The 27,491-nt window shown below is 41.8% G+C and overlaps 1 protein-coding gene across 4 annotated transcripts; it reads left to right on the top strand.

Moving 5' to 3' along the window:
- Positions 1-190: 190 nt before the first annotated feature.
- CNMD (chondromodulin) lies at positions 191-27,487 on the top strand. Of its 4 annotated transcripts, none has more exons than XM_024569225.3 (7): positions 191-445; positions 924-1,064; positions 6,232-6,372; positions 12,508-12,621; positions 16,222-16,375; positions 23,131-23,297; positions 26,947-27,487. In XM_024569225.3, the coding sequence occupies exons 1-7, from the start codon at positions 374-376 to the stop codon at positions 27,157-27,159; spliced, it is 1,002 nt and encodes a 333-aa protein (XP_024424993.1). In that variant the 5' UTR covers positions 191-373; the 3' UTR covers positions 27,160-27,487. The 4 variants fall into 4 exon arrangements, with proteins under 4 accessions (XP_024424993.1, XP_024424985.1, XP_024424978.1 ...); XM_024569217.4 differs by having other exon boundaries at positions 921-1,064; XM_024569210.3 differs by having other exon boundaries at positions 193-445; positions 26,944-27,487.
- The last annotated feature ends 4 nt before the right edge of the window (positions 27,488-27,491 follow it).

Here is a 27,491-nt window from a genome sequence, read left to right as displayed (position 1 = left end):
TAGCATTTCTTGGGGTCGCAGGACTCAGCATCCTGGTCTACCCCGACCCCCACCCGTGACACATTTAGATTTACCAGGATCTTTTTATCGCGGTGGGGGTCGGGGGGAAGAGAGGCTGGTCAGTAGACAAGAAAGAGAGAAGGTGTGTCCTGACTGTAGGACAAGCTCACACTGCTGCTCTGGGCTGGAGAGGAAAGGGAGGAGAGAAGTGAGGCTCTGGAAGGGGTGGGGAACCACTGGGCTGGTCCAGGCGGAGCAGGGCACTGCGTGTAAGGGCTTGTGAGGAGTTGAAAAGCCCTGCACGTCGGGGCAGCAAGACAGAACATACGGCGCCCACGGAGACTCCCAGTGTCTTGCTCCTTTGGCCGCAGCCATGACAGAGACCTCTGACAAAGTTCCTATCGCCTTAGTAGGGCCTGACGACGTTGAGCTTTGCAGTCCCCGGGTGAGTACCGCCCGGGATCCCCAGTCCAGCTGCAGGGTTGGTCCACACGCAGAGCCCAGGCTTCAAGTAAGTGTCTGGATCCATTCTCCGGCGTCGGGAATTTGCGCCACCGAATGTGCGAGGTGAGAGCAAATCGGGGCGTCCAAATGTGGAGGGTGACGCCCCACGCGTGTTCATGTGCAGGAGCCACCAGATCCACAGACAGGTGTGAAGGGCATGGTGGAAAGGGGGTCAGGAGGGGGCGTCCTGTGGCCGGCAGGGAGTGCAGATCAACGGGGCGATGGCCCTGCACGGTGAAAACTACATCCACGCCTGAGTGCCAGGGACCCGCGAGAGGGAGCGCGGAGAAAGGGGGAACCCAAAGGAACTCGGGGCGAGCCCTTCCCACCCCCCACCGCTAGTCCCTGGGACGCTGCGCAAGGATCGCGGGGTGCGGGCGGCACAGATGTGACGGGTCCCCTCCCGTCCCCACCAGCAGGCGTACGCCACAGTGACTGTGAAGCCCTCCAGCCCCGCACGGCTGCTGAAGGTCGGAGCTGTGGTCCTCATTTCAGGGGCGATGCTGCTGCTCTTCGGGGCCATCGGGGCCTTCTACTTCTGGAAGGGGAGTGACAATGAGGTAAGTCCAGGGAGGGTGTAAACGGCGGGGAGGGGCTCAGGACCCAGAGGCGCACAGGACCCAGAGGCGCACAGGACCCAGAGGCGCACCTGGTGTGTGGGGTCTTCCCTGTCACTCGCATGTTGCCCGCTAGGTGGAGCCAGAGCATTAGACCTCGCGCGCGGTGGCCATTCTGGGCTGCTGGCAGGCCTTCCTGCCCCAGCATCTGCTTCCTCCAGGGGCCTCCCTGGGCACTTTCTGCCTTCTTCCTTCCAACTCCACTGTGCTGCTTTTGGTTCACAGGACACTTTGTAGGAAAGCAAGTCAGGGTTTTAAGGGACAATATTAAAACATAGAGTAGCAAAGTAAAGGGAAAATGTAGTGGAGGGTTCAAGGAAAGCACTTTTCGGCAGATCTCAGCCCCGTGCTTCCCCTGAGCAGTTGTGTGACCTTCGATAAGGCATGTCATCTCTCTGGCTTCAGTTTACTCATTGTCAGGGAAGAAATGGAACTAAATGAACTCTAAAGCCTCTCTCAGCTGAGAAAGGCTGTGAATTTAAGAACCTGGGACAAATATAGTGAAAAAGTGTCTAGACCCAGTGTTAGGAAGGAATTTAACCTTCCAGGAGTTTTTGTTTGCTTATTTTTTTTGCATGTGACCTATTCAGTAATGCTCTTTCTTTCTCCTGTTCTAAGGGGGTGGGGCGGGGAGGGGTGGGGAATGGGTAACTTCCTTAAAAGTGAGAAAGCTCTTTAAAAATCCCTTCTGGCCTAGTCACATGTGATTTAATGGTAAATGTTTCGCTAACTGCTGTCCTACTTTCTTTCTTTGCAACTATTTATTGTAAAGCTCTATGGGCCCTCAAGGAGTAGAGAAATTGCTTCTAACCTGACTGGGCAGGATTCCAGTGTGTTCTCTAAATATTCTGAATTCTGTTCACCTATGGAAAGGGGGGCATTTTATCTTGATGACCATTGTTAGACCTGGCATAAGCTTATTTGGACTAATGGAAAAGAATCCCATCTCTGGGATACACACAAAGGGCTGTTTCTTAATCACTACCCTCAGAGGATCTGTGACTGCTGTTTCCCGTCCCCGCCCCCCACCCGGTGAAATTCAAAGCATGAAGGAATGCCAGTGCTTAGAGAAAATGGTGCTGAAAGCAATTCAGCCATTTTACACACAACATCTTCTGCAGTCACTGCCTAATTTGTATTTTTAACTCAAATGCTTAATGTAGATAAGCATGCCATTTAGTGTTGAATCTGTTTTAGAGACTATATCAAATTTACAAGCACCGATTTGTAAGATCAGAATTGCACAGTATTTTGTGTATATTTGAAAAGTGCTTTAATGTATTTGTATTTTAAATATGGAAGCTGGGCCAGATGCTCATATTTGAAAGCAGTAAGTGAACATGTGAACAATTTCAATATCTACATCTCCATTAATAGAAGGGTTTAGATTGTCATCCCTTGGGAAATTGTATGGTAATAGAATGTGAATGCTATCTTTTAGATGACAAAACCTCAGCGCTGCAAGTCACTTGGGTATAAAAATAGCCTTGCTATTTTTTTGGGGGGGGAGTAAAGATTTTGGTCATGATATATATTAAAATGAATACCCTTTGGCATTTAATTACTCAAGGCAAATACAGCTAACTGACAAGCTTCTAAAAAGAGGGATTGAAATATCATACTGAATAGCCAGGCTTTCTTTTTTTTCATATCTTTTACTTTCCCACAAGACGGCTGGTTAACTGGTTGAAGTAGTATTAAATTCTAAGAATACGGAGGAATAGTGAATCACAGTTATTGCCAACAATCAAAGTTATCGCTATTTCCTATATAGGAAGGAGAATGAAGAACACTGGTAGTTTTTTTTTAACTTCCCAAATATTCAATGCTGACCCATATTACTTAAGTCTGTAAAACAAATCATAAAATACCAAATAGAGCAAATTTGGCACAATCTATGCCCAGCACGTGCACAGGTCTGCTTTCCCTGAACACAAGTCTAAGTAGCCCAAACAAAACATAATCAAAACAGGTAAGACTTTGTCAACCAGAAAGGCATCCCCAACCAAATGGACTACCCACTCTTTGGGGATTATCCGTGGCTCTGCTCCTCTATATAGGCTTAACCAGCTGTAATTCACCTCCTATCCCTTTCATATAGGTAAATCCCCTGAGGACAAGTTTACTCGAAGTCAGCTGGAGGACTATGAAGTGTCCAAGTGCTAATAATTGGGGTCGAGTAACTGGGCTCAAGTATTGAGGCCATGTTTCAGCCACATTATTGCACATGAAACAAGGCATTGAAATATGGGAAATTCTCACCAATATGAGATAACTGGCAACCTCTCCTGTGGGGTAGGTGATGAGATCATTGCTGGGGGCCTTTCTTCTCAGACTGATTTTTCTAGACATTGTCCTAACCATTATGTAATTAATCTTAGAGAATCCAGGCTTTATTAGAAACTTATTAGTAAATATCCTTGGCTGTAAAAGGCACCATATTGAGCAGAATTTTGGCAAATAATAACTTCACTGTACTTGGATAGAAATAGCCTTAGGTGCCAACAGCTCCATCACTTTAGAGAAAATAATGTGATCACTGCTCCATCAGCCCAGTCTCCTTCTGAGCTCAGGACTCAGTACTTTGGAAATCATTTCAATCTGTTTACCACCACTGCCCCCATCGCTTCAGGAGGGTATAGACTTCCCACTGCTGTCCACACAGGCCATGCACTGCTTAAAAGACAGGATGGAGCTACAGTAGAAAGGATGCAATACCCATACGCAGTCAGGGAGCTTTTGCTGGGAGGAAGGTGATGACAGGTGGTGGTGAAGGAAAGTGAAATTACGATGATAAGCCATTCTGCTAGTGTCACAATCTTGTCTGCTTTACACCTGCTAAAAACATGGAAACTGTTAATTTCTTGAATTTTGCTTTGCTTCAGTTTGCAAGCTTATGCTATCCCCCCCCCCAAAAAAGAGCCTCTTGTAGCCTGAGTGAAGGATCCGAGCCAGCAGGAACTCACATGGGTGTTGTCTGCCAAGCTCCTGTTGATGGTCATAATTAACCCATGTGAATAGGAGCTGCTCAGGGAGCACAGGGACAAAACAGAGTCTGCTCCCTAAACCTTACCTGCAGAAAGCACTGGCTCAGCCAAAGAAAACAGGTTTCCCAAACTGGGCTGATCATTCAGACCACCTGCATCACAAAGTGAAACTAGGGTGGTGGGCTCTGCTCCAGCTCTAAATGAGAACCCCTAGAAGTGGACCTTAGGCTCAGGCTAGCCTGGGAGACAGTGCACTGCAGGAATCGAAGTTCAGCAGAAGGAGGGACGGAGGGCCACCGAGACATAGTTGAGCCGAGTTGGCACGCCAGTTATCTTCTGTTCCGCTGAAGGAAGGCTGAGGTCTGAAACGGTGCTGGCTAGCAAAGCCATTTCTACATTTCCACAGAAGAAATAAAATCATGCCCTGTGGGTCTTGTAATAATGAGTTTCCTATAAGTAATGATCCAGTAACTACAGATCCTTATCCAGTGTGTGTCCATGTCGCATTCTTTATACTGCGGGAGGCAATCAGACTTGAATCAAAACTGAGCTATTTGTGGTTCTGACCTGCTGTCCTGACACTACGGAGTAAGTGTCTTTCATCAGTTCCCATTCTTTCCCCTTTAAAGAATGTATATATTACATATCATATGAAATATATAATATATAAGATATACATGCCTCTAAGTCAGAAAAAATAAGAAAAGAAACCCTCCTATATTCCACATCTCAGAGGAAGTTCTAGCAGGGCAGCTGCATGCCGAGCAGGAGCAGGGTGTGAATAAGGTTTTGAACTAGAGTTCCACCAAGATGTCTAAACCAAGAGAGTGATTTGGACCATCTAATTTAGTGGTGAACTTTTTTAAAAAAATGTATTTAATAGGAGAATGTTTCTTAAGATTTTACTCAGAAATCCAATATGTAAAACTAGCCGAGCCACTCTCATTACATTGTAGATGGATGGGAGAAAGGAGACTCACAGTCCCACCTGCTCTGTCACCTTCACCTCTGGGCCACCTCCGTCTTTAAAGACATAAATGAAAAACCAACTCTGAGGTCCAACTTCTTCATTTTATACTCAAGGCCACTCCCAAGACCCAGGGATAAGCGGTACGGCCACCTGTCTTTCTGATTCCTGGACTAGTGCCCTTCTACAGTGCCAAGTCTCCCTCCCTTCTCACCCTACACGTCTCATAACAAAATGCCCTACAACCCCATGCCTGTCCCACAGAGTCATTAAAATGAGTAACTCCCATTTCGAGCTGAAACAGATGTGCACATTGACCTTGCTTTCTGCAAATGCTGCTCCATGTCAGGCAAATCCCAGCCCTGTCTGCAGTCCTTACTATATACCACATTCGTGCCAAATCTGAACCAAAAGATTTTTAAAACCTTTCAAATTGAGGTGCCTCTGCAGACTTGTTCAGTTAATAGCCCAGTTAACCCTCTGCCTCCTCGATCACTGATCCATCAACAGGCCTCAACTCTGGCTGCATAGTAGAATTGTCCTTTTTTAAAAAAAATTATGTAGTTATTTTTAGAGAGAAGGAAAAGAAGAAAGAAAGAGAGAGAGAGAAACATCAATGTGCTAGAGATACATCAATCGATTGCCTCTCGCATGCCCTCTACTGGGGACCTGGCCCGCAACCCAGTCATGTGCCCTAAGAATCTAACCTGCGACCCTTCAGTTCACAGGTCAGCACTCAGTCCACTAAGCCACACCAGCCAGGGAAGAATTGTCCTTTAAAAAAAAAAGAAAGAAAGATCTATGCCCAATCCCCAAAACCCACAGGTTCTGATTTGACTGAAAACCCAGGCATGGTAGCTGAAGATTCCACTCAGGTGCTTCTATACATGGCCAGGATTGAGAATAACTGAGCTATTTGAACTAGTGTCAGAGAATATCAAATGCTTTACTTTTATTTTTTGAGGTACTTCTAAAGAAATCATTGTATTAAGTGATTGGTGCGTGGATGAAGTTCTTGTATAACAATATATTGCTCTCAAGGATGACGCAGTGTATCTCTGACAAATATAAAAGTTACCTCAGACACTGCATGTTGAAAGGTAGTCCTTGAATTGCTCTAAAAGGGAAGCGTCACTCCCCTTATGTTCACTTCCAGATTTACAATGTCCATTACACCGTGAGTATCGATGGGAAACTACAAGATGGGTCCATGGAAATAGATGCTGGGAACAACCTGGAGACCTTTAAAATGGGAAGTGGAGCTGAAGAAGCAATTGAAATTAATGATTTCCAGAATGTAAGTATATTTCCTACATTTAGAGAGTTTAACCAGGCAAGCCTGGGAGACTTTTCTAATTCAAAGAGAAGCAGCATCTCTCACACATATCCAAATGGTAACTGTTTTTTATGGCCAATCACAGCGCCGCTGCTCCACATATGTCATACAGCAGACTCTCTCTGAGAAAAGATCACTTTGTTTTTAATATTTTCAAAATGAGGAAAACAACACCTTGGCATTGAAAAGAATAGACTCTTGGAACCATATAAATTTTTGGCAGAAAGACATGAAAGAGCTATTTCTTTCCAAACAGCTTTCTATAACACAGTGAATAAAATACTCAAACTATCTGAGAGTCCTGCAAAGTCTTTTTTTGAATTTAGAGAGGAGGGGCATTTGAATGACCTAATAATCTCATCAAATACAGTTAGCACCTATTTATATACTTTTCTCAATGTTTTAGGTTTCTCATTTAACCTAGAAAATTAGTGTGGAAAAAAAAACCCATTACATCATATGTTTTCTGAGTACTGCCTATTATGGATACATTCTAGTTTCCTTTGGAAAAGGTAGACATGTTTGTTTTCAAAAATTCAGTTTACAGGGGATTTGAGACATTAAGCTAAGCATCCATGCTTCAATGTACATCTGCAAACCAAATGTCACTCCAGGCCTACTTTCCTGTTGGCCAACATAAATATTTTCTTCTCTCTCATGTTCTAAGATAAGCAAGAGCTATCGCTATTTGTGCTCTCCTGTTAAACCTGTAGCTGGAGTAGGTGAGCCTTCATAATGAAAAAAAAGGCACTTGAAAATAATGTCTTTCTGAGCATTTATTGGCCCACAAACATCTCATGACCTGTCTTCCTTTGATTGATGAGAAAAACTAGAGATGCTTTTCATTTGAATGAAAGAACCCCCTTGTTGATCAAGATACACTTCATAGACCCTTTGAATACCAAACAGATGCTAACGTTAGAGCCATGGTGATGGTAGATATTATTTGATGAGGAGGAGGACTGACTACTGACTATGTTCAGAGTGGGCTCTGCCCTGGGGATGGGCTCTGCAGCCCTATATGTGCCCAGCTGCATTTCAGTTAGTCATTACTTTGCAAATGGTTTTGGTCAATGCACAAGGACGATTTCTCTGGACATATTACAAGTTTTTACTGCAAGATGCAAAACAAGGTGAAAGAAGTTTTCTTTGTACTGCTCAATATAAAATTATAAAACATGACTCCCACACACATACCATTCAGACCAAGACAAAATTGAATATCTATGATGTGCCAAAATACCAAGATATGCAAAGATAGCTACACAGATGAATAAATATAGTTTTAAAGTATTTTAATCCCAAGCCTATATATCTGTTTTATAATCATTTGGTTCTACCAGTGCTATTGATTGTGTTTTGTTCTCCTAAACCAAAAGGGACACAAATAGTTTATAAACTGATCGATTCTCTTTGATAGCTTCCACATTTCTCTAAGTCAGAACTAGTGAGTAAAACTTTTTTTTTCTTATGGATAGAACCTGTTATGGGTTTAAACAAGCCTGAACTTTGAAAACACATGAATCTGCCACTATAGTAACTGCATAATTCCCCTATATTTTAAACCAAATTCAAGAAGCATTTATTGGGGCCTAATGTGTGCAAGGGCTGGTGATTGCATGGGGGATGCAAAGATGACCAACACGCCTGCTCCCCTCCTTAAGGACCTCCCAGTCCAGTCCAGGGGGCAGATATCCCACAGAAGTGGCTCAGGTCAGCCAGGACACTCACTGATGGAGTGTGGACAGAGCACTGTGGAGAACAGAGGGAGGCCATTGCCGCTGAATAGGGAGTTGGAGCAGGTTTTACAGAGGGGGTGACAGTTGAATCAGGTCTTGAATAATTAGGATTTCAAGCTGCAGAAAAGTAGGGGCGGGGCCTTCCCAGGCCCAGAGAAGAACACTGAGTACAAATTCACAGGCCTGCTCTGGAGTTCTAAGTAGCCCAATGTGGCTGAAGGTGGGGAAGAGGATGGGGATGCTGGTGGGACCAGATTAGAAAAGTTTATGAATTTTAAGTGAACAGTCTCCCCTGCTAACCCAGGACCCCACTAAGATGTTAGTAGAACTGATGGAAAAAACATTCTGAGAGGGAATAACAGGGAACAAAGGGCTCCAGGCTCTGCATTGTTAAAGAAAAAATGATTCAAGACACTTGTTAAAGAATGTAAGGCAGGCTTTATTCAAGAAGAGCTATTACAGTGGGATTTTGTAGTAGAGGAGAGAGATTGGGCTCAACCTGGAATACAATAAAGAAAAATGGGGATTTATAGCCAGACTGAGAGTGCTGGTAGATGGAAAATTACTAAGAGGTAGAGCAGTTCTTTGCTAAACTGACCTAGCAGAATTTGTGCTAAGGGAAGTTAGGCCAAGGTGATCAGATATTGAGGGTAGTCAGACCAAACTGACTCAGCAGGATTCTTGCAAAATTGGAAGAAGCAGGCCAAGAGAGAACACAGAGTCGGGGTCTGGTCCACAGGAGGATTCAGAGGAGCCTGACAAGAGCTGGGTTGAGGAGTCTTTGACAATACCCCGAAGAGTACAAAACCTGGGTTTGTTCATAGTGTGTGAGTTACATTCTAGAAAGTTATACCCTCAAAAGCACCAGTGTTGTTGGTTTATACCAATCCTCTCAGACCTAATGACCCCTTTATGTAACAAAAATTTTGGTTAAAAATCAAGATAGAATAAACTGGTGAGTATATATGGGTGTCCACTATACAATTCTTTCAACTGTGGGTATATTTGAAATTTTTTATTTAAACAGCTAGAGGGGAAAAAAAGATAGCATAACCTACCTAGTAGATAGCTTATTGATTTCAAAACTCAATATGGCCCGCAACTATAACATAAAGGAAAAGTAAAATGAAAGTTATATTTTTGCTCCCAGGGTTGAATCGCCATCAGCGGCACAGCTGAAAATGCAGACAGGCCTAAGTGTGTGTTGGCAAATTATATACCAAGTAATTTTTTCAAACTGAATAAAAGTGCCATTGTGTCTCCATTTTTACAGTAATTGCCTTCCTAGGAAAATCATTGTACATTAAAACTATGCCAAAAATCACTTTGTGTTTTTGTGTGAAACCGTGTTAGGTTCTAGGCACAGGTACTTCCAATCAGGTTTTTCACCCAGGACCCAAGGCTCTTAGTTCTTCAGGACCTTCCCAGGCTAATTGGGACGAGCATGCTTGAGTCATGACCATTAAAGACCAGGAGAGCCACCAATCTTTGTGACAACAAAAACTCCCTCAAAGATTTCTGTAGTGCCCCCTTGGGGGTAGGACCCCTTGCCCTTCTTGGGAACTTCTGATTTAAGCCACAGAAATAGATGAGATCCTCTAGAAAGAAAAAATATGTTGCTGCAATGAGATTACCTAATGCTTAAAAGAATGTTAGGTCATTAGACTCTTCATTCATTATCTTTGTTAGGAAATTTCATTATCCCAGTTTCCAAGGCCTAATTTGTTTATAAAAACAAAAGATTTGCTGGATATTCTTCTGCTTTTTGTTCCCTTTGTTTTATCTATTAATATATCTGGCTGCTTGATATGGATTTGTAGCTAGGCATGGTGGTTATTATGTGTGAATTCCTTCCCACAGGACCCATCCCTAGGGTGTTCTAGACCTCTTTGCTCCGTGCAGACAGTCAGAACTAACTCAATACTCAATTCACAATCCAGGCTGTGAATCCTTCAATAGAGTCAACTGTCTGCTTTGGGGATATGGTAATGGTTATATGGTGTTTCCTCCCTTGCATCTCACATTCAGAGAACATGAGGATTTGAAGTAAAAGAACAGATCACACAGTGGGGCAATAATTTCCCATCCCTGCCTTCTGTTTTTCAAACCATGAGCCCTAGATTTACATGCAGAATAAGAGCATAGATTTTCAGGACATAGCCCCATAGAGAGCAGTGGTTGTCAGAGCGTATTCCTTAGACCAGCAGCAACAGCATCACCTAAAAGCTTGTTAGAAATGCAGTTTAGCCCTCACTCCAGACCTACCGAACCAGAAATCCTGGGGGTGGGGCCCAACACTGTGTTTCACTGAACAAGCCTTCCTGGTGTGTTTGATGCAAGGGAAAGTGTGAGTCACTGGTATAGAAGCAACTTGAGTCTTGTGCCTTGTTTCACTCAAGCTGCTCTAACAAATTACCATAGACTAGGTGACTTCTAAACAGAAATTTGTTTCCCACAGTTTTGGAAACTCAAAAGTTCAAGATTAAGGCCCTGGCGGAGCGGGTGACTACTGAGGTCCTGCTTTCTGATTCACAGAGGGCTGTCTTTTCTTACTGTGTCCTCACATAACACAAGGGACAAGGGAGCTCTCTGGGACCCCTTTTGTAAGGGCACTAATACCATTCATGAGGGCTTTACCCTTATGACATAATCACCTCCCAAAGACACCACCTCCAAATACCACCATGTATGTTGAAACACATATGAATTTGGGGAGGACATGAACCTTCAGTCTATAGCAGACTGTTTTAGTCATTTAAAAACTTTATTACCCTGAACAAGTTCCTTTCCCCCGAAACTGGTGGTCCTCAAGAGGTCTGCACATTATAAACACATGGGAACTTTTAAGCATAACAGTGTCTGGGCACCTCCCTGGGCCAGTTACATGGCAATCTCTGGGGAGAGGCCCAGGCATCTGTGTTTTTAAATTCCTTGCAGGTGACTTTGGTGCAATGAGTCAGAAACCTCTACAGTTACCTCTGTGAAGTGGGCATAATGCCACCACCTCTCCCTGGGTGAGAGGTGGTGCTGGGAGAAATAAGTGAAATGTGTCACATGTGCGTGCACGGCCAATTAGGCTGCAAGGCAAAACCATGAGGAGCTTCAGGAAGAATGAGCCTTTCCTTCTGTGTTCTCCTTTCTGTCACCTACCCACTTATAAAAGATTCTGAGATGGTATAACTTTCTGTGAATATTCTCACACATGATTTGCACTCAACTTATGTCTTCATTTAAGATGGCTGAATCCCAAGCCAGGACCCCTGGATTTCTAAATGCTTTTCTTTCCCCACTCTTTGGCATTGGCATTGGAATAAGTTCTTAGCTTCCAGACATTTGTCTCAACTCAACAGAATATTGACAAGTTGAGATGTCCAGATTTGTGTTGTTGTGTACCTTATTATGGCATAAAATTTATAGACCTTTAACACTGCTTTGGCCACTCACTAGTTGTGACGCTAACCAGCAGGGTGAACATTGACCCTCTGGGACCAGAATGCACTGCTGTGCCTGTCGGGCTCTGGGAGCAGAATCAGCACTGGACTGTCACACAAGGCTGGAGCCTGAGGCTGAGCATCCCCTTGAGTCTCTTCCCCAGGTAGATGAGAGAGGACACACTTTCCTTCTCATAGGGAACAAAAACAAGTCATCCAAGACCTTGCTTGGGTAAGGCCTCAGAGCAAAGTTCAGCTTCTGGTGTTGTAGAAAGCTTTACAATTTACTCAGCTTGGTAATTTAGGAAAAATCTGAATTTATGAAATTAATTCACTGGACCAACATTGTCTGAGAATCTTTGTGGGATCACCAAAAAGTAAAAAATTCAGATAGTGGTCTCAAGAAGCTCATAACTGAGCTAACCATTCACAAGGCGCTACCAGCCAGGCACTGAGAACTAAGAGCCCAAGGAGGGATAAAGATGTTGGGGGGCAGGTGCTTACAGATGTCAGAGGAAAAGGAACCCCCTTACCTGGGATGGTCAGAGAGAGATGCATAGAAGCAATGGCCTTCCACCTGAGCTTGAAGGAGATATGGAGCAGTTAACATACTCCGTCACAGCTCAAATGCCACCCCTGGCAGAGGCCTCCCCTGACCACACTGACAAAAACACCATCCCAGGTCATTCCTATCTCCCTCCCTGATTTATGTTCTCCATAGCAGTTAACGCCACCTGACTTTATGTCAATTTTTAATTTTGGTTAATAACACTAAAAGTTGTGCTCCGGGATGGCAGATTCCACCTGTTTTGTTCATCCCTACACCTGGTACCTGGAACAGTACCTGGCTTGCAGTACATACTCAATACATTGAAGAAATGAACAGATGAATAAATGGGTGGATGAACATTTATTTCATTTCCTAGGGTATCACAGGAATTCGTTTTGCTGGAGGAGAGAAGTGCTACATCAAAGCACAGGTGAAGGCTCGTGTTCCTGAGGTGGGCACCGTGGCCAAGCAGAGCATCGCTACGGAACTGGTGGGTACCTGCAGGCTCCAGATGAGGGGTTTTGGCACATGTTGTTTGGAGGCACAGCTCTTACTGTCTTCAGTTCCTGGATAGGTTTGAGACCAGAACATAAATTCTAGTTCTTCTCTGCTAAAGGAATTTAAACTATTTTGGCCCTTCTGGTTGTTACTAAATGATCATTCTTACATGATGTAGCATATTTAAAGGTTTTGGGAAACCATATTTTAAAGTACTTAAAGGGGCTTGGTCTCACATGGCCCATATTTGCCTGAGGACAGGGAACTCCCTGATCAGTGATTAGAACAACATAAAGGACTTTGAATCAGAGAGGCCTTGGGAGAGTGCTAAGCCTGAGTTCCACTCAGTGTGGGAATGTCTCCTGAAAATCCCTGACAGCTTTGTACCCAGCCTCTGCTGGAAAAGTTGCCACTGGGCGTCTTGCCCCCTTACCTGTGTGTCTGGCAACTTCATGGGAGGTAGTTCTAAAAGTTCTGCCCTACATTGAGCTGAGATGGCTCCCCCTACAATTTTTTCCCATTGGTTCAAGTTCAACCCAGTGAAGCTAGCTACTCAACAATTTGAAATATATCAAATTTTTCTCCTATGTGTGAAATTTGTGAGTTTTTTAAAAAGCGTAACTCTCCCATTTATTATTAATAACTCACCTTTGAGCTTGATTTTAAAAGCACTTATTTTAAGAATTGCACACAGAGTTCTAAAGACACATTTAACAATAATATCTTACATTTATTTGATACTTTGGGGCTCACAAAATGGTTATATTCATTATTGTCTTCCATCTGAGTTGTGGCAGTGTCTGGTGAAAGAAAGTGGACTTTGGAGTCAGAAAAATGTAGGTTCAAATTCCAGCTCTGACACTGGTTGTGGATGTGGCTTCAACTCTGTGAACCTCAGTTTTGTCATCTACAAACTAGGGTACACATATTGTCCCCACGGCCCTGGAACCTGCTAGGTAATGAATAGATGGCTGCTGCTATAGTTATTAATTTTATTATGATCACCTTTGGTCCTTCCAGTCTCCCTGAGAGGGAGGCAAAGCCAGCATCAGCTCCCTAAAGGCAAACAAGGAAAAATAAGGGTAAGCAAAGGTGCTTGGAAACTGCCTGATTGTTTGCCCTCATAGGAGCAGCAGCAGGAAGTGTTTCAAAACACAAAACAAAACAAAAGCTAAAAACAAACTGGTGAGTTTTCTTTCCTACTCCCAGTTTCCCCAGCCATTTGTCCTGTGAGAAGGTTCCGGACCTTCATGCTCCAGTCATTCTCCGCTGATCCTGTTTCAGTCTGTTCCTCAGGAGCTGTGCCCCTCAGAGCGGAAGGCCACGTTCTCTCACTGTGAACCCACAATACAGAGTATAATAAGGAGACCCAGATCTCCTTTGTCCTGACCTTTGACCTACTCTTACTGCATCACCATTTTTTTTAGTCATATCACTCAGTTTCTGTTATGAAGCTTTTGGTGAACTGTAATTCTTGACATCATCCCTGTAAGTAGACATGGAACCCATTCTCTCCTGCCTTCCACAGCACCAAGTCCCCAATCGGAGCTGACTAAGAGCTAATCATATGTTTCCAGTACATATTCTGGGTTTCTGAAAAACAATTCTTCTCAAAAAAACCCCATTTTTTCTCATTTTTAAAAACAGTACTTTGTCATTGTAGAAAATTTGGGAAATACATAAAAGAACAGAGAAGAAAATCACTCACAATTGCATAATCCACAGGTAGCATTTTGGTGAATTTTCTTCATGTGTAAGTGTGCATGATATTCTTTTCATAACTGAATTTTTATATTGTACATTCTCATTTTCATTTAACTTTAGTTCTTCTAAAATGTAGATTAGAATGGGTATATTATATGTCATCATATGATTATAATTTTAAAAGTTGTTCTTGAATACTCAGGTATCTTAAATTTTTCACCAATTAAAATAATGATTCGAAATAATTTTTTGAATACAGAAATAATTCACTGTGGTGAATAGTTTGTATTTAAATCTTTGTCTGCATCCAATTCTTTCCTTAGGCCATAGGAGTGGATTATTTTTCTTGGGTTTCAGTTGTTTATATTGTACATGGTGGATCCTGTGAAGGACAAAACCCCATTCAGACACTATGTTTGCGTTAATCAAGAATGTGTTTTGCTGTCAGTAACAGAAAACTACTCTCAGAGTGACCAAAACAGATAAGGCTCTGTTTTCTCCACAGTAAGCAAAGTGGAGGTAGGCAGCTACAGGCATTTGCTCAGTTTCCAGCATCTCTGACTTTTTTGGCCTTTTCTTTCAAGCTCCTAACGTCAACCATACATTCAAGCAAGGAAGTCAGAAAGAGGCTGAGCAGTGCCAACCATGACTTCCCTTTGATTAGGAAAAGCAGAAGGCTTCTCAGCTCCCCAACATCCTTCAGCATGGACCTCATGTCTAAAACTGGTCACACAGCCACCCATATCTTCTGGAGAGTCTGAGAAAGCAAGTGTCTCTCCTGGGACCGGGCACATTGCTGCCTCAAACAAAAGCAGGATTGTGTTGCAAGGAAAGGAAGGGGGGAATGAGATTGGGTAGGCAACTGAAAGTATGTGCTACAAGCTTGTTAACATTCCCAGCTCGCAGGATGCATGGATCGGCATTATCCCTATCACCTCACTCTACCCCCACACACTTTAGATTATGATGGGGCAGATTTATGCACTGCTTGCTCTTATAAATTTTTCATCAGTTTTGTATAACTTTAAAAAGCTATTATACCCAAGGAGCATTCATTTCCTGGATGGGGCCATTTAATTTAAGATAAATAAGTGGGTTACCTGAGTGCTCACTTCTCCAATAACTTTGAGTTGTTCTAATACAGTCATAAGCCTGGGGGAGAAAGTATAAATGAAGTACTGCTTTAGCTAAAAATAAAGAGAAAACATTTTAATTTCTCCAAACTATTGCAAACTAATAAATACATGAAAGGAACAACCTGGCAAAATAAATTTGTCTCCTGGGTTATCAAACCATTCTCAGCATCACACTGCAAAAGAAAATCCAGGGTTTAGCTTTGAAATCTCAGTGGTGTGCTTGATGCAAAGAACATCTGAAATTTGTTTTGTGATAGCTGGGAAATGTAGAAATGGTTTATGTTAAATAATACTTTGAACTGAAGACATTAAAGAACCAATCACTTGCTTTTCCATTGTTCAGTATAAAACCCCAAAGGATTTTCATTTCAAATGGAGGGTTCCTCTATCCTTTGTACGATTCCAGGGCCATTCAATTGCTTTTCCTCAAAAACATCTTTGATCAAAAATATCACATTAACCTAAAGCTCAAAGTTGGTATCAAGTAATTTTCACTTCTACTCAGGACACTCATATTCTCACATCCCAGCTCTCCCAAGGCAGGCGAGAGGATCAGGTGCTGTGTATTGTGAAGAGAACTACAAAGAGAAGAGATTGGAACCTTCAAGTGTGTGTGTAGGGGGGTGAATATGCATACACACAGAATTTTCATTAAGTTTTACAAAGCAAAGTAATCTTTTACCCACACATGAAACTTAATACGCAGCATGTTCCACTGCCTCTTGCTCAGTGCATTTCATTTTCACTTACAGGAAGGCAAGATCATGCCTGTTAAGTATGAAGAAAATTCTCTTATCTGGGTGGCTGGAGACCAGCCCCTGAAGGATAGCAGCTTCTTGAGTTCTAAAGTCATAGAACTCTGTGGTGACCTTCCTATTTTCTGGCTTAAACCAACATATCCAAAAGGTAACATTTAAATTCTCTCTTTTTTTAAAAAAAAGATCTCATTTATTTACTTTTAGAGAGAGGAGAAGGGAGGGAGAAAGAGAGAGAAACATTGATGTATGGTAATCTCTCGCACACCCCCAACTGCGGACCTGGCCTGCAACTCAGGCATGTGCCCTGACTGGGAATCAAACTGGCGACCATTTGCTTCGCAGTCCAGTGCTCAATCCACTGAGCCACCCCAGCCAGGGAAACAATTAAACTCCCTTAACGATGCTTGGCATTCTCTCTGTCCGAATGAGGTTCCTGGGAACCCCTCCACAGGCTTGAGCTGTGACACAGAAGATGAATGAGGACACGGGGCACAGTGGCGCAGTCTCTCAGTAACTGGCACAAGAGATCAGAGAATGACGGCCACCAAGGCTGTCAGGAAGGGATGGCGCAGCAGGTCAGCAGGAAGCAGGCCAGGGAGTCAGAAGCCACTGCAGTACCTGCAGGTTTTGTTGATGACACTCCCACTTCTTTCTGCTCTGCTGCTTCATCTCAGTTGTTTGCACTTTCCAATTATACTTTTTTTTTTAATTCCTAAAGCATAGAATCAAGTGAGTAAGAAGTTATGATACTGTTAAATCTTTATTATGTTCAAACCTAGAAGTATGAGACAGCCAAAAGCTGCTGTGGGCATACATTGAGTTTCTTTAAGTTCAAGGCTCAAGTATCAGCCTCCAAGTTCCGTGAAAATACATGAGGGTCCCCTGAGGTTCCGAGCTAGGTTGGAGCACACTTTCCAGCTATTTCCGGGTGGTGAAGGGCAGGTGACCCTACAGGCCAGGCTCTTTCCCGTAGTCCCACGCGTCCCCAAGGCTGCTCTCACTCTTGATTTCCACCAGTCACCACTCTGGCCTCCCAAAGGCCCACTTCGTAGCTCCGATTCAAGTGTGGAAAATAGGCCTTTCTCCTAGCACAGATGAGGTAGGTTATGTTTTCTGAAAGATTTTACTGAACACCAAGAGAGAGCAGCATGGAAATAAAAAATATATATAGGCATTAAAGCCAGGCTGGAGTGCGGGGTGCGGGAATGGGCAGTTATTGTTAATGGGTACAGAGTTTCAGTTTTGCAAGATGAAAAACATTCTGGAGACAGATGGTTGCCTAGTAATATGAATGTACTTTATGCCACTGAACTATACCCCGAAAACTGTTAAAATGGTAAATTTTATGTATATTTTATCATAATTTCTTTTAAAAACCTTGTCAGTCTTAGAAAGCCCAGATTTCTGATTCTGCCCTGGCTAACTTATTCCTACAGGTCACAAGTCTTATTCTGTCCCAGAGCTTGAATAAAATGGTTACTTTCCAGCCCAGGCACAACAAACAGGATTAAATTTATATGCCACCAGCCAGGGCTGCCTGGGAGAATGGGTTAAGAAGGATCCTGAGGCCACATGCAGCCTCAGTAGGAAAGAAAACCATGAGCAGTGTCCATCACAACTGCAGGGGCTGGAGACGGGCTGCCAAATGGACAGTTGCTTTTGCCATCCTGCTGCTCAGTGGGTGGTCGAAACTCATGATTCTATGGCTGCTTTCAAGGTTTTCACTTTCCCCACCTGCCTCCCCACGGAATAGGCCTTCTTGCTTTCCACTACCCAGCAACTACTTCTCTAATACCTTGTCACCTTTTCCAGTCAGGGACAAAAGTTTGCAACGTTGCTACCATGCTCTCCCTAAATCGCTCTCCCTAAGCACTTTCTGGTTGAGGACAAGCCTCTTACCCAGAGAGTTCAATCATTTATTCATTCATTCATTCATTTACTCAACATTTATTAACACATTTATTATGTGCCATTTACTTGTTCCAAGCACTTGGAATGCATTGGTGAACAAAACAGATACGAATCCAAGCCCTCGGGTGTTTTACATTGTAGTACCAGGAAACAGCAATAAACACAAAATTAAAATAAGAAAATTAATATGGCAAGATACAGGTGCTATGGTAATATAACAGTAGGACAAGGAGGGGGGTGGGTTTGGGAAGACAATGCTGTTGGTAGTGCCAGGATTACTGATAGCATGAATACCTTGGGAAAAGGGCTTGTTTCCTACATTCGAGACGTGCCATGGCCCCTCCCAGCCCAATAACATGATCACATCGTAAGTATTCAATCACTACAACATCCATACAAGGATTACACATATTACGTCCAACCCCAAAGAAGGGGAAATCACCTGAGTGCCCTCCAGATTTGAAAAGGATTAAATCAATGTTGGTATAGCCATACGATGGAATATCACGAGACACTGAAAGTAAGGCATTTTATTTATTAACTATGTACAGTGACAGAAGATTACTAGATTTATTGTGGAGATCACTTTGTAAGGTATAAGAGGGCAGACTCCAAAAAAACAAACTTATCTTCTGAAGGCTATTCCCCTTGTGGTACAGGCTTCCCCTACTAGGTGAGTGCTCTAGGAACCCATCTGTATCAGTGCACCAGCTGGAGTTGTTGTGAGAGGCTGCACTCAGCTTCAGTGAAGTTTTGTGGGGGTTTTTTGCAGACTCTTTCAAAGTGTTTGCCCATTTTATGATGGGTGATTTACGAGCTCATGTGCCCACATCGGTCTGTGTTCAGCAGTTTTTGACCAAAAACGTCATGATCCTCATGCCCCACCCTCTTTATTCACCCAATCTCACCCTGAGCAACCTTTTTTTGTTTCCCCGGATGAAAAAATCCTCAAAGGGAAACATTTTGCCGATGTGTAAGAGGTGAAACAAAAAATAGCAGGAGCACTTAAAAGGCATCAAAATCAATGAGTTCAAAAACTGTTCTGAGTGAGATAAAAGCACCTCACTACATGTATTGCATCAAATGGAGAGTACTTTGAAGGTGACTGAAGTTAGAACATGTATGAATAAATACACAATTTTTTACAAATAAATTCCTGGTTTTTTGGGTCCCCCCTCATATAAATGTTGAATCACTATGTTGTACACCTGAAACTAATATAATACTGTCAATTATAATTTAAAATAAAAATTTTGAATGGGATTTTTTCCAATCTCTCATAAATGTAGTCATATTTTAGAATAAATTTTTAAAAATAAAACCTCCTCTAAGGATGCTTGGCTCCCCACCACCTAATTCTGAGCCCCTGACTCCAGGGGGTCCAGCCACCCTCACCCTTGGATCTTGAAGCTGGCAGGTCATCAGCATCACATAGTTGTATTATCAAAGACACCGTGAGTGGCAGCTAGACAAGGTCAGAGAGAAGGGCAAGAGCTGATGTCTGCTGAGCTCTAGCTGTGTGCCAGGCTCTGTTCTAGAGCTTTACATTTTGGCCTCATTTAATTTTTACCAACAACTGTCTGGGTAACTACTAATATTCCCATTTTATGGATGAAGAAACTAAGGTTCACAGAGATTAAATAAGTTGTCTGAGGTCATTCAGTTAAAAGAGGAGGAGCTGAGATTTAAATCAAGGTCTCCCTGTTGCCTCTCCAACCATACTTCAGAAACCAAGAAGCTATCTATGGCTATAAAGCATGTCTAAGTTCTCATAAATAACATAAGACTTCTTAAATAACCTAACATTTGAGTGTGTGTTATATATCAAACACCATGCTAAAACACACACAAATTGCTCATTAACTCTATCACTACCTTGGGAATTAGACACTATTATTATCCCCATTTTACAGATGAACAAACTGAGGCTCAGAGAGACACCAGAGTCCATGCTGTGTGGTATTTTCCATCATTACTCAGTAGCTGCAGGCCATGCTGTGGGATGCCTGAGGAGGGGTGGTGCCCTAGAGCACTCGGTTGGAAGTCAGAGAAGCTCATCTTCAGCTCCTATGCCTGCTGTTCATTCTGTGATCTTGGTCTTTCTGGAGACCGATGCCCTTATTAAAATAGTATCTGCTTTTTCCTACTCCACAGGATTTTTGAAAGAATCAATCAAGATAATAAATCCCCTGAAAACTACTGTAAAGTATTATACATGTATAGTCACTCCATTAGGAATGCATAGGACTGCAAGTAACAGAATATCTGATTAACAGTGGTTTCAGCAAACACAAGTTGATTTTTTAATTTTTTTCCCACATAGCCAGAAGTCTGGAGATAGGTTTCTGGCATTATCAGCTACTCAGTAATATCATCACATCTCTCTATAGCTTACCGTTTTTCTTCCCATAGCATGCTGGCTCATCACCCTTGTGCCTATCACTTCTGGTCAAAACTTGGCTCTCATAACACAGATATCACACCTACATTCAAGAAAGGAAGATAAGATATAGGAGGCCATATCTGTCCCCATTTACCAAGAAAGCAAAAGCCTTCCCAGAACTGCACTAGCATATTCTATTTATGTCTCACTGGACAGAAATGTCTACTCTGGGCACTCCTCATTGCCATGGAGGCTAGGGCAATGAGTGGTATTTTACTTTCTCATCCCCTAGAGTAGGGTCAGGTGAATAAAACAGGGTATTGAGGATGGATTTTTGCTACCTTACAATGTTTGCCTCAGTTAGTGTTATAAAATCAAATTCTGGTTATCTGTATGTTTAACTACTAACCCAAGACTCTAAAACCTCCTTTATTGGAGCTTCCGGCCAAGATGGAGACGTAGGTAGACACAGTGGGCCTCCTCACACAACCAAAAGAAGGACAACAACAATCTAAAAACAAAAAACAACCAGCTGACAGAAAATCAAACTGTATGGAAGTGCAACAACCAAGGAGTTACAGAAGACACATTCATCCAGACAGGTAGGAGGGGCAGAGACAGGCAGCCAGGTGGACAGGACTCATGGCAAGGTGGCGGATGGCGGACTCAGTGAGGTGGTGGATTGTGGTGCGGGGCAAGCAAGGCTGCATCTGGCCAGCAAGGCAGCAGCTGGTGGAATAGGCGATAAACCTGGAGGAAGAACTGGAGAGTGAAACAGACCAAGCAATCCAGGGCTCCAGTGTGGGGAAATAAAGTCTCAAACCTCAGATTGAAAACACCTGTGGGGGTTGAGGCAGCATTGGGAGAAACTCCCAGCCTCACAGGAGAGTTCGTTGGTAAGATCCACAGGGTCCCAAAATGTACACAAACCACCCACCGGGAATCAGCACCAGAAGGGCCCACTTTACTTGTGGGTAGCGGGGGAAATGACTGAAAGCTGGCAGAGAGTGGAGCAAGCACCATTGCTCCCTCTCGGCACCCCCCCACATACAATGTCACAGCACAGCTACAAGCATTACCCCACCCTGGTGAACACCTAAGGCTCCACCCTTTTACATAACAGGCGCGCCAAGACAAAAAATATATATATATTATATATATATTATATACATATATATATAATAAATATATATAGCCCAAATGAAAGAACAGATCAAAGCTCCAGAAAAAAATACAACTAAGCAATGAAGAGATAGACAACCTATCAGATGCACAGTTCAAAACACTGGTAATCAGGATGCTCACAGAATTGGTTGAATTTGGTCGAAAACTAGATGAAAAAATGAAGGCTATGCTAAGTGAAACAAAGGAAAATGTACAGGGAACCAATAGTGATGGGAAGGAAACTGGGACTCAAATCAATGGTGTGGACCAGAAGGAAGAAAGAAACATCCAACCAGAAAAGAATGAAGAAACAAGAATTCAAAAAAATGAGGAGAGGCTTAGGTACCTCCAGGACACCATTAAATGTTCCAACATCCGAATCATAGAGGTACCAGAAGGAGAAGAGGAAGAGCAACAAATTGAAAACTTATTTGAACAAATAATGAAGGAAAATTTCCCCAGTCTGGCAAAGGAAATAAACTTCCAGGAAGTCCAGGAAGCTCAGAGAGTTCCAAAGAAGTTGGACTTAAGGAAGCATATGCCAAGGCACATTATAATTACATTACCCAAGATTAAAGGTAAGGAGGCAATCTTACAAGCAGCAAGAGAAAAGGAGACAGTTACCTACAAAGGAGTTCCCATTACACTATCAGCTGATCTCTCAAAAGAAAACTTGCAAGCAAGAAGGAGCTGGAAAGAAGTATTCCAAGTCATGAAAGGCAAGGACCTACATCCAAGATTGCTCTATCCAGCAAAGCTTTCATTTAGAATGGAGGGGCAGATAAAGTGCTTCTCAGATAAGGTCAAGTTAAAGGAATTTATCATCACCAAGCCATTATTATATGAAATGTTAAAGGGATTTATTTAAGAAAAAGAAGATAAAAAATATGAACAGTAAAATGACGGCAAACTCACAATTAACAACCACACCTAAAACAAAAACAAAAGCAAACTAAGCAAACAACTAAAACAGGAACATAACCACAGAAATAGAGATCACATGGAGGTTTATCAACAGGGGAGTGGGAGAGGGAGAGAGGGGGGAAAGGTACAGAGAATAAGTAGCATAAATGGTAGGTAGAAAATAGACAGGGGGAGGGAAGAACAGTATAGGAAATGTAGAAGCCAAAGAACTCGTATGTAGGACCCATGGACATGAACTAAAGGTGGGGGTGTGCAGGGTGGAGGGGAGTGAAGGGGGGAAAATGGGACAACTGTAATAGCATAATCAATAAAATATACTTTAAAAAATAAAACCTCCTTTATTATTACAAAAATCTTCAGTACAAATTTAAGTGGTATCTAGTTATGTCTGTGTTTGGGTGCCCTTATTTATGTTTTCACCCTGATAAACATAGAACTTCCTTAATTATTCAAATAAAGGAATTAACTTGCAGTTTTGTTTTTTGGTGGGTTTTTTTTTGTTTGTGTGTTTGTTTTTGCAGACATCCAGAGGGAAAGAAGAGAATTGGTAACGCAAATTGTTACAACTACAACAAGAAGACCACACAGTGGGCCACGGGGCAACCCAGGCCCTGGAAGACCAAATAACAAAACCAGACCCAGTGTCCAAGAGGATTCCGAAGCCTTCAACCCAGACAACCCTTACCATGTGCGTACTGGTGTTTGCGCAACGTGCTCAGACAAATGCATTAACCCTAACACTGAAGTGGTGGTGTTTCTAGTTGAGGCTTCAAGGGAGCATTTAGTGTTCAACTGACACTTACTCAATATTTAAAAAATACATCTTCATTTGTTTGTTGCAGAGTTTATAGATGTGGATAAAAACACTTAAGCATTGCCTCTGTAGTGTAAAATCCTGATTGGTTGTAACCCTTATTCAAAGTTGTTTTCTGTGCTCTCATTTTCTTGAGTCACAGGTAAACCTATAAAGACAAATTCAAGTCAGGAATTTATTTTAAAATGTTTCCGAGAGTATACTTGAGGGGCAATACATGAATGAAAGTATTTTTCCCTTACCTTTTATATCCACTTTATTCATCCCTTCCACAGACACTTGTTGAGAACCTGCTTTCGCAGGCCCTGTGCAGACAGACAGGCAGGAACTTCTGCCCTCAGGGACTCTCAGTCCAGTCTGGAGACAGAGTCATACACAGATAAAACACTTTAACTGAAACATTGAGAAACGATGTTTGGAAGGAGGACACTAATGTGCCAAAAACTTCTCAAATCTCAAATCTTCCACAAATATTAGTTACCATTGCTACACTTTGCAGGAAATAGAAGTAGAAAAGTATTTATTTGTAACTAGGGTTATATTGGAAAAAAACAATATATGGCATTTATTTTTAAAAAAATTTTTTAAGTATATACAATGAATAATGAGTTTCCCTTCTATCTCAGAGCCCTCCCCAGAGCAACCTGTTAACAATAGCTACTTGGCCTGTTTCTTTGCATAAATACACACACACACAATTTTTAAAAAGATTTTATTCATTTATTTTTATAGAGAAGGGAAGGGAGAAAGAGAATGAGAGAAACATCAATGTGTGGTTGCTTCTCACGTGCCCCCTACTGGGGACCTGGCCTGCAACACAGGCATGTGCCCTGACTGGGAATCAAACCAGTGATCATGTGGTTCACAGGCCCAAGTTCAATCCACTGAGCCACACCAGCCAGGACATGCACACACACAATTTTAACACAAAAGGTCACACGAAACTCCAGTACCTAGCTTCCCAGTTACAGTATGGTATTTTGAAGATTGTTGTATATCTCCTATGTAGATCTACCTCATGTATTTTAATGTCCACATCATATTACATTCTGTGGATAGATGCACAAAAACTTAACTGGTTCTACTTTGGTGGACATGTGAATTTCCTTGTTTACAAATACTGTTAAGAATATACAACCTATACACACATGCCTTGTAGGGTTATGGGAAGGTATCAATGAGTCAAAGCTCTTAGCACAGTGCTTGGCACATAGTACCCATCAATTTGCTCATGTTAGCTATTAGTCTTACTATACCTCTTATACACACGGGGGAATATATCTAACATGAATACTGACTTGTAGGTCTGCTGGGTCAAGGTAGATAGGAATTTTATATTTTAATAGAGAATACCAAATTGTCTTCCAAGGAATTATGCCAACTATATATCTTCAAATAGTAATAAAAGGACTCATTTATTATCAATATTTTTTTAAAACCTTTACCAGTTTTCTGGGGTGTAAAATTTATCTCTTGGTTGTTTTATCATGCCTGTCTTTAATTACATGTATGGGCCAGAATCTTTACATATACAGATAAGCGATTTGGGGGGAGGGGGTTCCCTCTGTGTAACCTCTTCAGGTCTATTCTGTTGCATGTTTTGCAAATATATTTTCCAGTTTATAATTTTAGACTAATATATTTTAGAAATATTTAGAGCAAAAAAGTATTTTTTAAACAACCCAAGGCTCATCCAAGTATTTAGGACACCACAGCACTTCATTCCCTAAAACTCAAAGAATGAAAAAGGGAATAAAATCTGAATAGGCACACAGAAAATTTAATATAGTTTATTCCCCAGGTGTCTGGGTTAGCTGAATCTGGTTCAGGGGGTAAAGGCATCAGCCCCTTTACGGGTTGGAGGCTGACTTTGTCTGCCTGGCTTCCAGACTTGAGTGATCCATATTCTCTTAAAAGCTCCAATTACATCAATTTTTTTCCCTTTACTGCATGTTCACCTTTAAGCAGAAACACCTCCCTATGACCTCAATCCTTCACGTATTTCTTTAAAGAAGTATTTTAGACCAACAACCTGAAATTTCCTCCCAACTTTTTAATCCTAACAAGGTTTGCTGAAAACCCAGATAAAGAAATACCTCCATCAACAGGCTTGACTCTCCCTGCTCCAGAGTCAGCCATGATTGTTAATGAGGCGGTTTTCTTTTTTGTGTCCCAGATAAACCTATTTCAAGAAATAAGAAAAGGAAAAGGGAGTCTGAAAAAAAATTTTAAATGGTATAGAAGAGTAAGACAGTAAATATTGACATGACAAAAATTGAACATACGCTGCATCAGGTGGTATGAAGGAATTGTTAATTTTGTTAGGTGTGTAATGGCAGTGTGGTTGTGTAGGAAAATATTCTCTTGTTTTGGAGGTACATTTTAATGTACTTATGGGTCAAATGTCACAGTACCTTCAATTCTCTTAAAATGCATTTCAGAATTTTATCAAGCAAATTTGACAAAAGCTTAGCAATTGTCAAATCTAGATGATGTTCAGTATACAATTTCCTTCACTTCCAGTATGTTTGAAATTTTCCTAATAAAAAGCACCATCTCCCTCCAAAAAAAATTTGAGTGAACTTTTCTAGACCAGAAAAGGTTACCAGATTGCTAAATTCACTTTGCTCAAGCCTGTGTTTGGTGCTGCACCTGCCTAAGTCCAGCTACCTACAGGAAAGAGGCTTAAACTGAATAAAGGATTTACTTAGCAATAAGGGCTTCTGATGCAATTCAATACCGTATTAAAGAGGATACAGAAACTATACCCCTAAAGACCTATAGATAGTTAAGCCACATAGGTAAATTTGACACAGTTTTGGCAAGTTCCTTCCAATTCTGTGATCTCTCCAGTGGTGAAAAACATAGTTTTGTAGGTAATTTTTACTTCATCGATATGATTTGGTGTTTATGTAACTCTAATTATGGCACCCAGAAACTAGAAGATAGTTTAAGGTCTGGAATTTTTACACATTATATGGTGCCTTTTCATTAGTGTTATAAATCCTTTACATTCAAATTAACGGCAGAAGCTAAATGACTCCAGTGCAGTTAGAGTAGCAACCTGTTAGCCTGTATCAGTGCGGACCAAAGTATGCTCCTAGGAGACCTGAAAGCCATTACTACAGGATGGCACCAGTGGCCACTGACTTAAAATTAGCGGGGGCGGAAATGCTACTTTTGAATCATGATTCCTTTTTGTTGCCTATTTAAACAACATTAGTCACTATTGAATGGTAACCATGGCTCGTTTAAAGCATGGAGAAACTTCACCATAACATTTAAAAAACAAAAAACACAAAAAACCTACACACACACCTTCCTGCCAGTGATAGATTAGGTAGGTGTTAAGTTCCTTTATGTTAGAAGAAATTCTGAATTAGTTGTGATTGAAAACTCCTTACAGAAAATCAAGAATACTGATTTCTTGTAGTAGTGAAATATCCAGATCTTATTTTAAAACAATGTGTTAAAACGTTCTCATTATGGATAAAACACAAATAATTCTTTTATTTCACAGCAGCAGGAAGGGGAAGGCATGACATTCGACCCTAGACTGGATCATGAAGGAATATGCTGTATAGAATGCAGGCGGAGCTACACCCATTGCCACAAGATCTGCGAACCTCTGGGGGGCTATTATCCATGGCCCTATAACTATCAAGGTTGCCGTTCAGCTTGCAGAGTTATCATGCCATGTAGCTGGTGGGTGGCCCGCATCTTGGGCATTGTGTGAAGTCACTTCATATTCCAAGGGCTGGAAAGGAAGAACTAACCCAAGAAACAACAAAAGTATAAAGTATCTTGATGCTGAAGGAACCACAAAGTATTTTATACTCAGTCTGAGTGATGTTCTTTCACACTTTTAACATGATTAATTTTCTCCATTGCTTTACTGAACTTTATCCAGAATGTGCAAATGTACTGAAAAGGTAGTCTAAAATGCCATAATAATCCTTTTATTACTTGCTATTTTTTATTTGCTTTGCCCATAAGGCCTGCTTATAAGACCTCCTTCCCAAACTATTTTGAAATAAACATGAAAATTTACAAATTTTCAAAGATCTT

This window comes from Desmodus rotundus, chromosome 13 (genome assembly GCF_022682495.2).
Source record: "Desmodus rotundus isolate HL8 chromosome 13, HLdesRot8A.1, whole genome shotgun sequence".
In the NCBI taxonomy this organism is placed as follows: Eukaryota; Metazoa; Chordata; class Mammalia; order Chiroptera; family Phyllostomidae; genus Desmodus; species Desmodus rotundus.
This window is presented reverse-complemented; position numbering and strand designations above follow the sequence as displayed.

Excerpts from the sequence above, each read along its gene's own strand:
- CNMD (XM_024569203.4), top strand. The coding sequence starts at position 374 with ATGACAGAGACCTCTGACAAAGTTCCTATCGCCTTAGTAGGGCCTGAC. Across the intron at positions 446-920 it reads TTGAGCTTTGCAGTCCCCGG|CAGGCGTACGCCACAGTGAC; the intron begins GTGAGTACCGCC and ends CGTCCCCACCAG. Across the intron at positions 16,376-23,130 it reads TAAACCAACATATCCAAAAG|ACATCCAGAGGGAAAGAAGA; the intron begins GTAACATTTAAA and ends TTGTTTTTGCAG.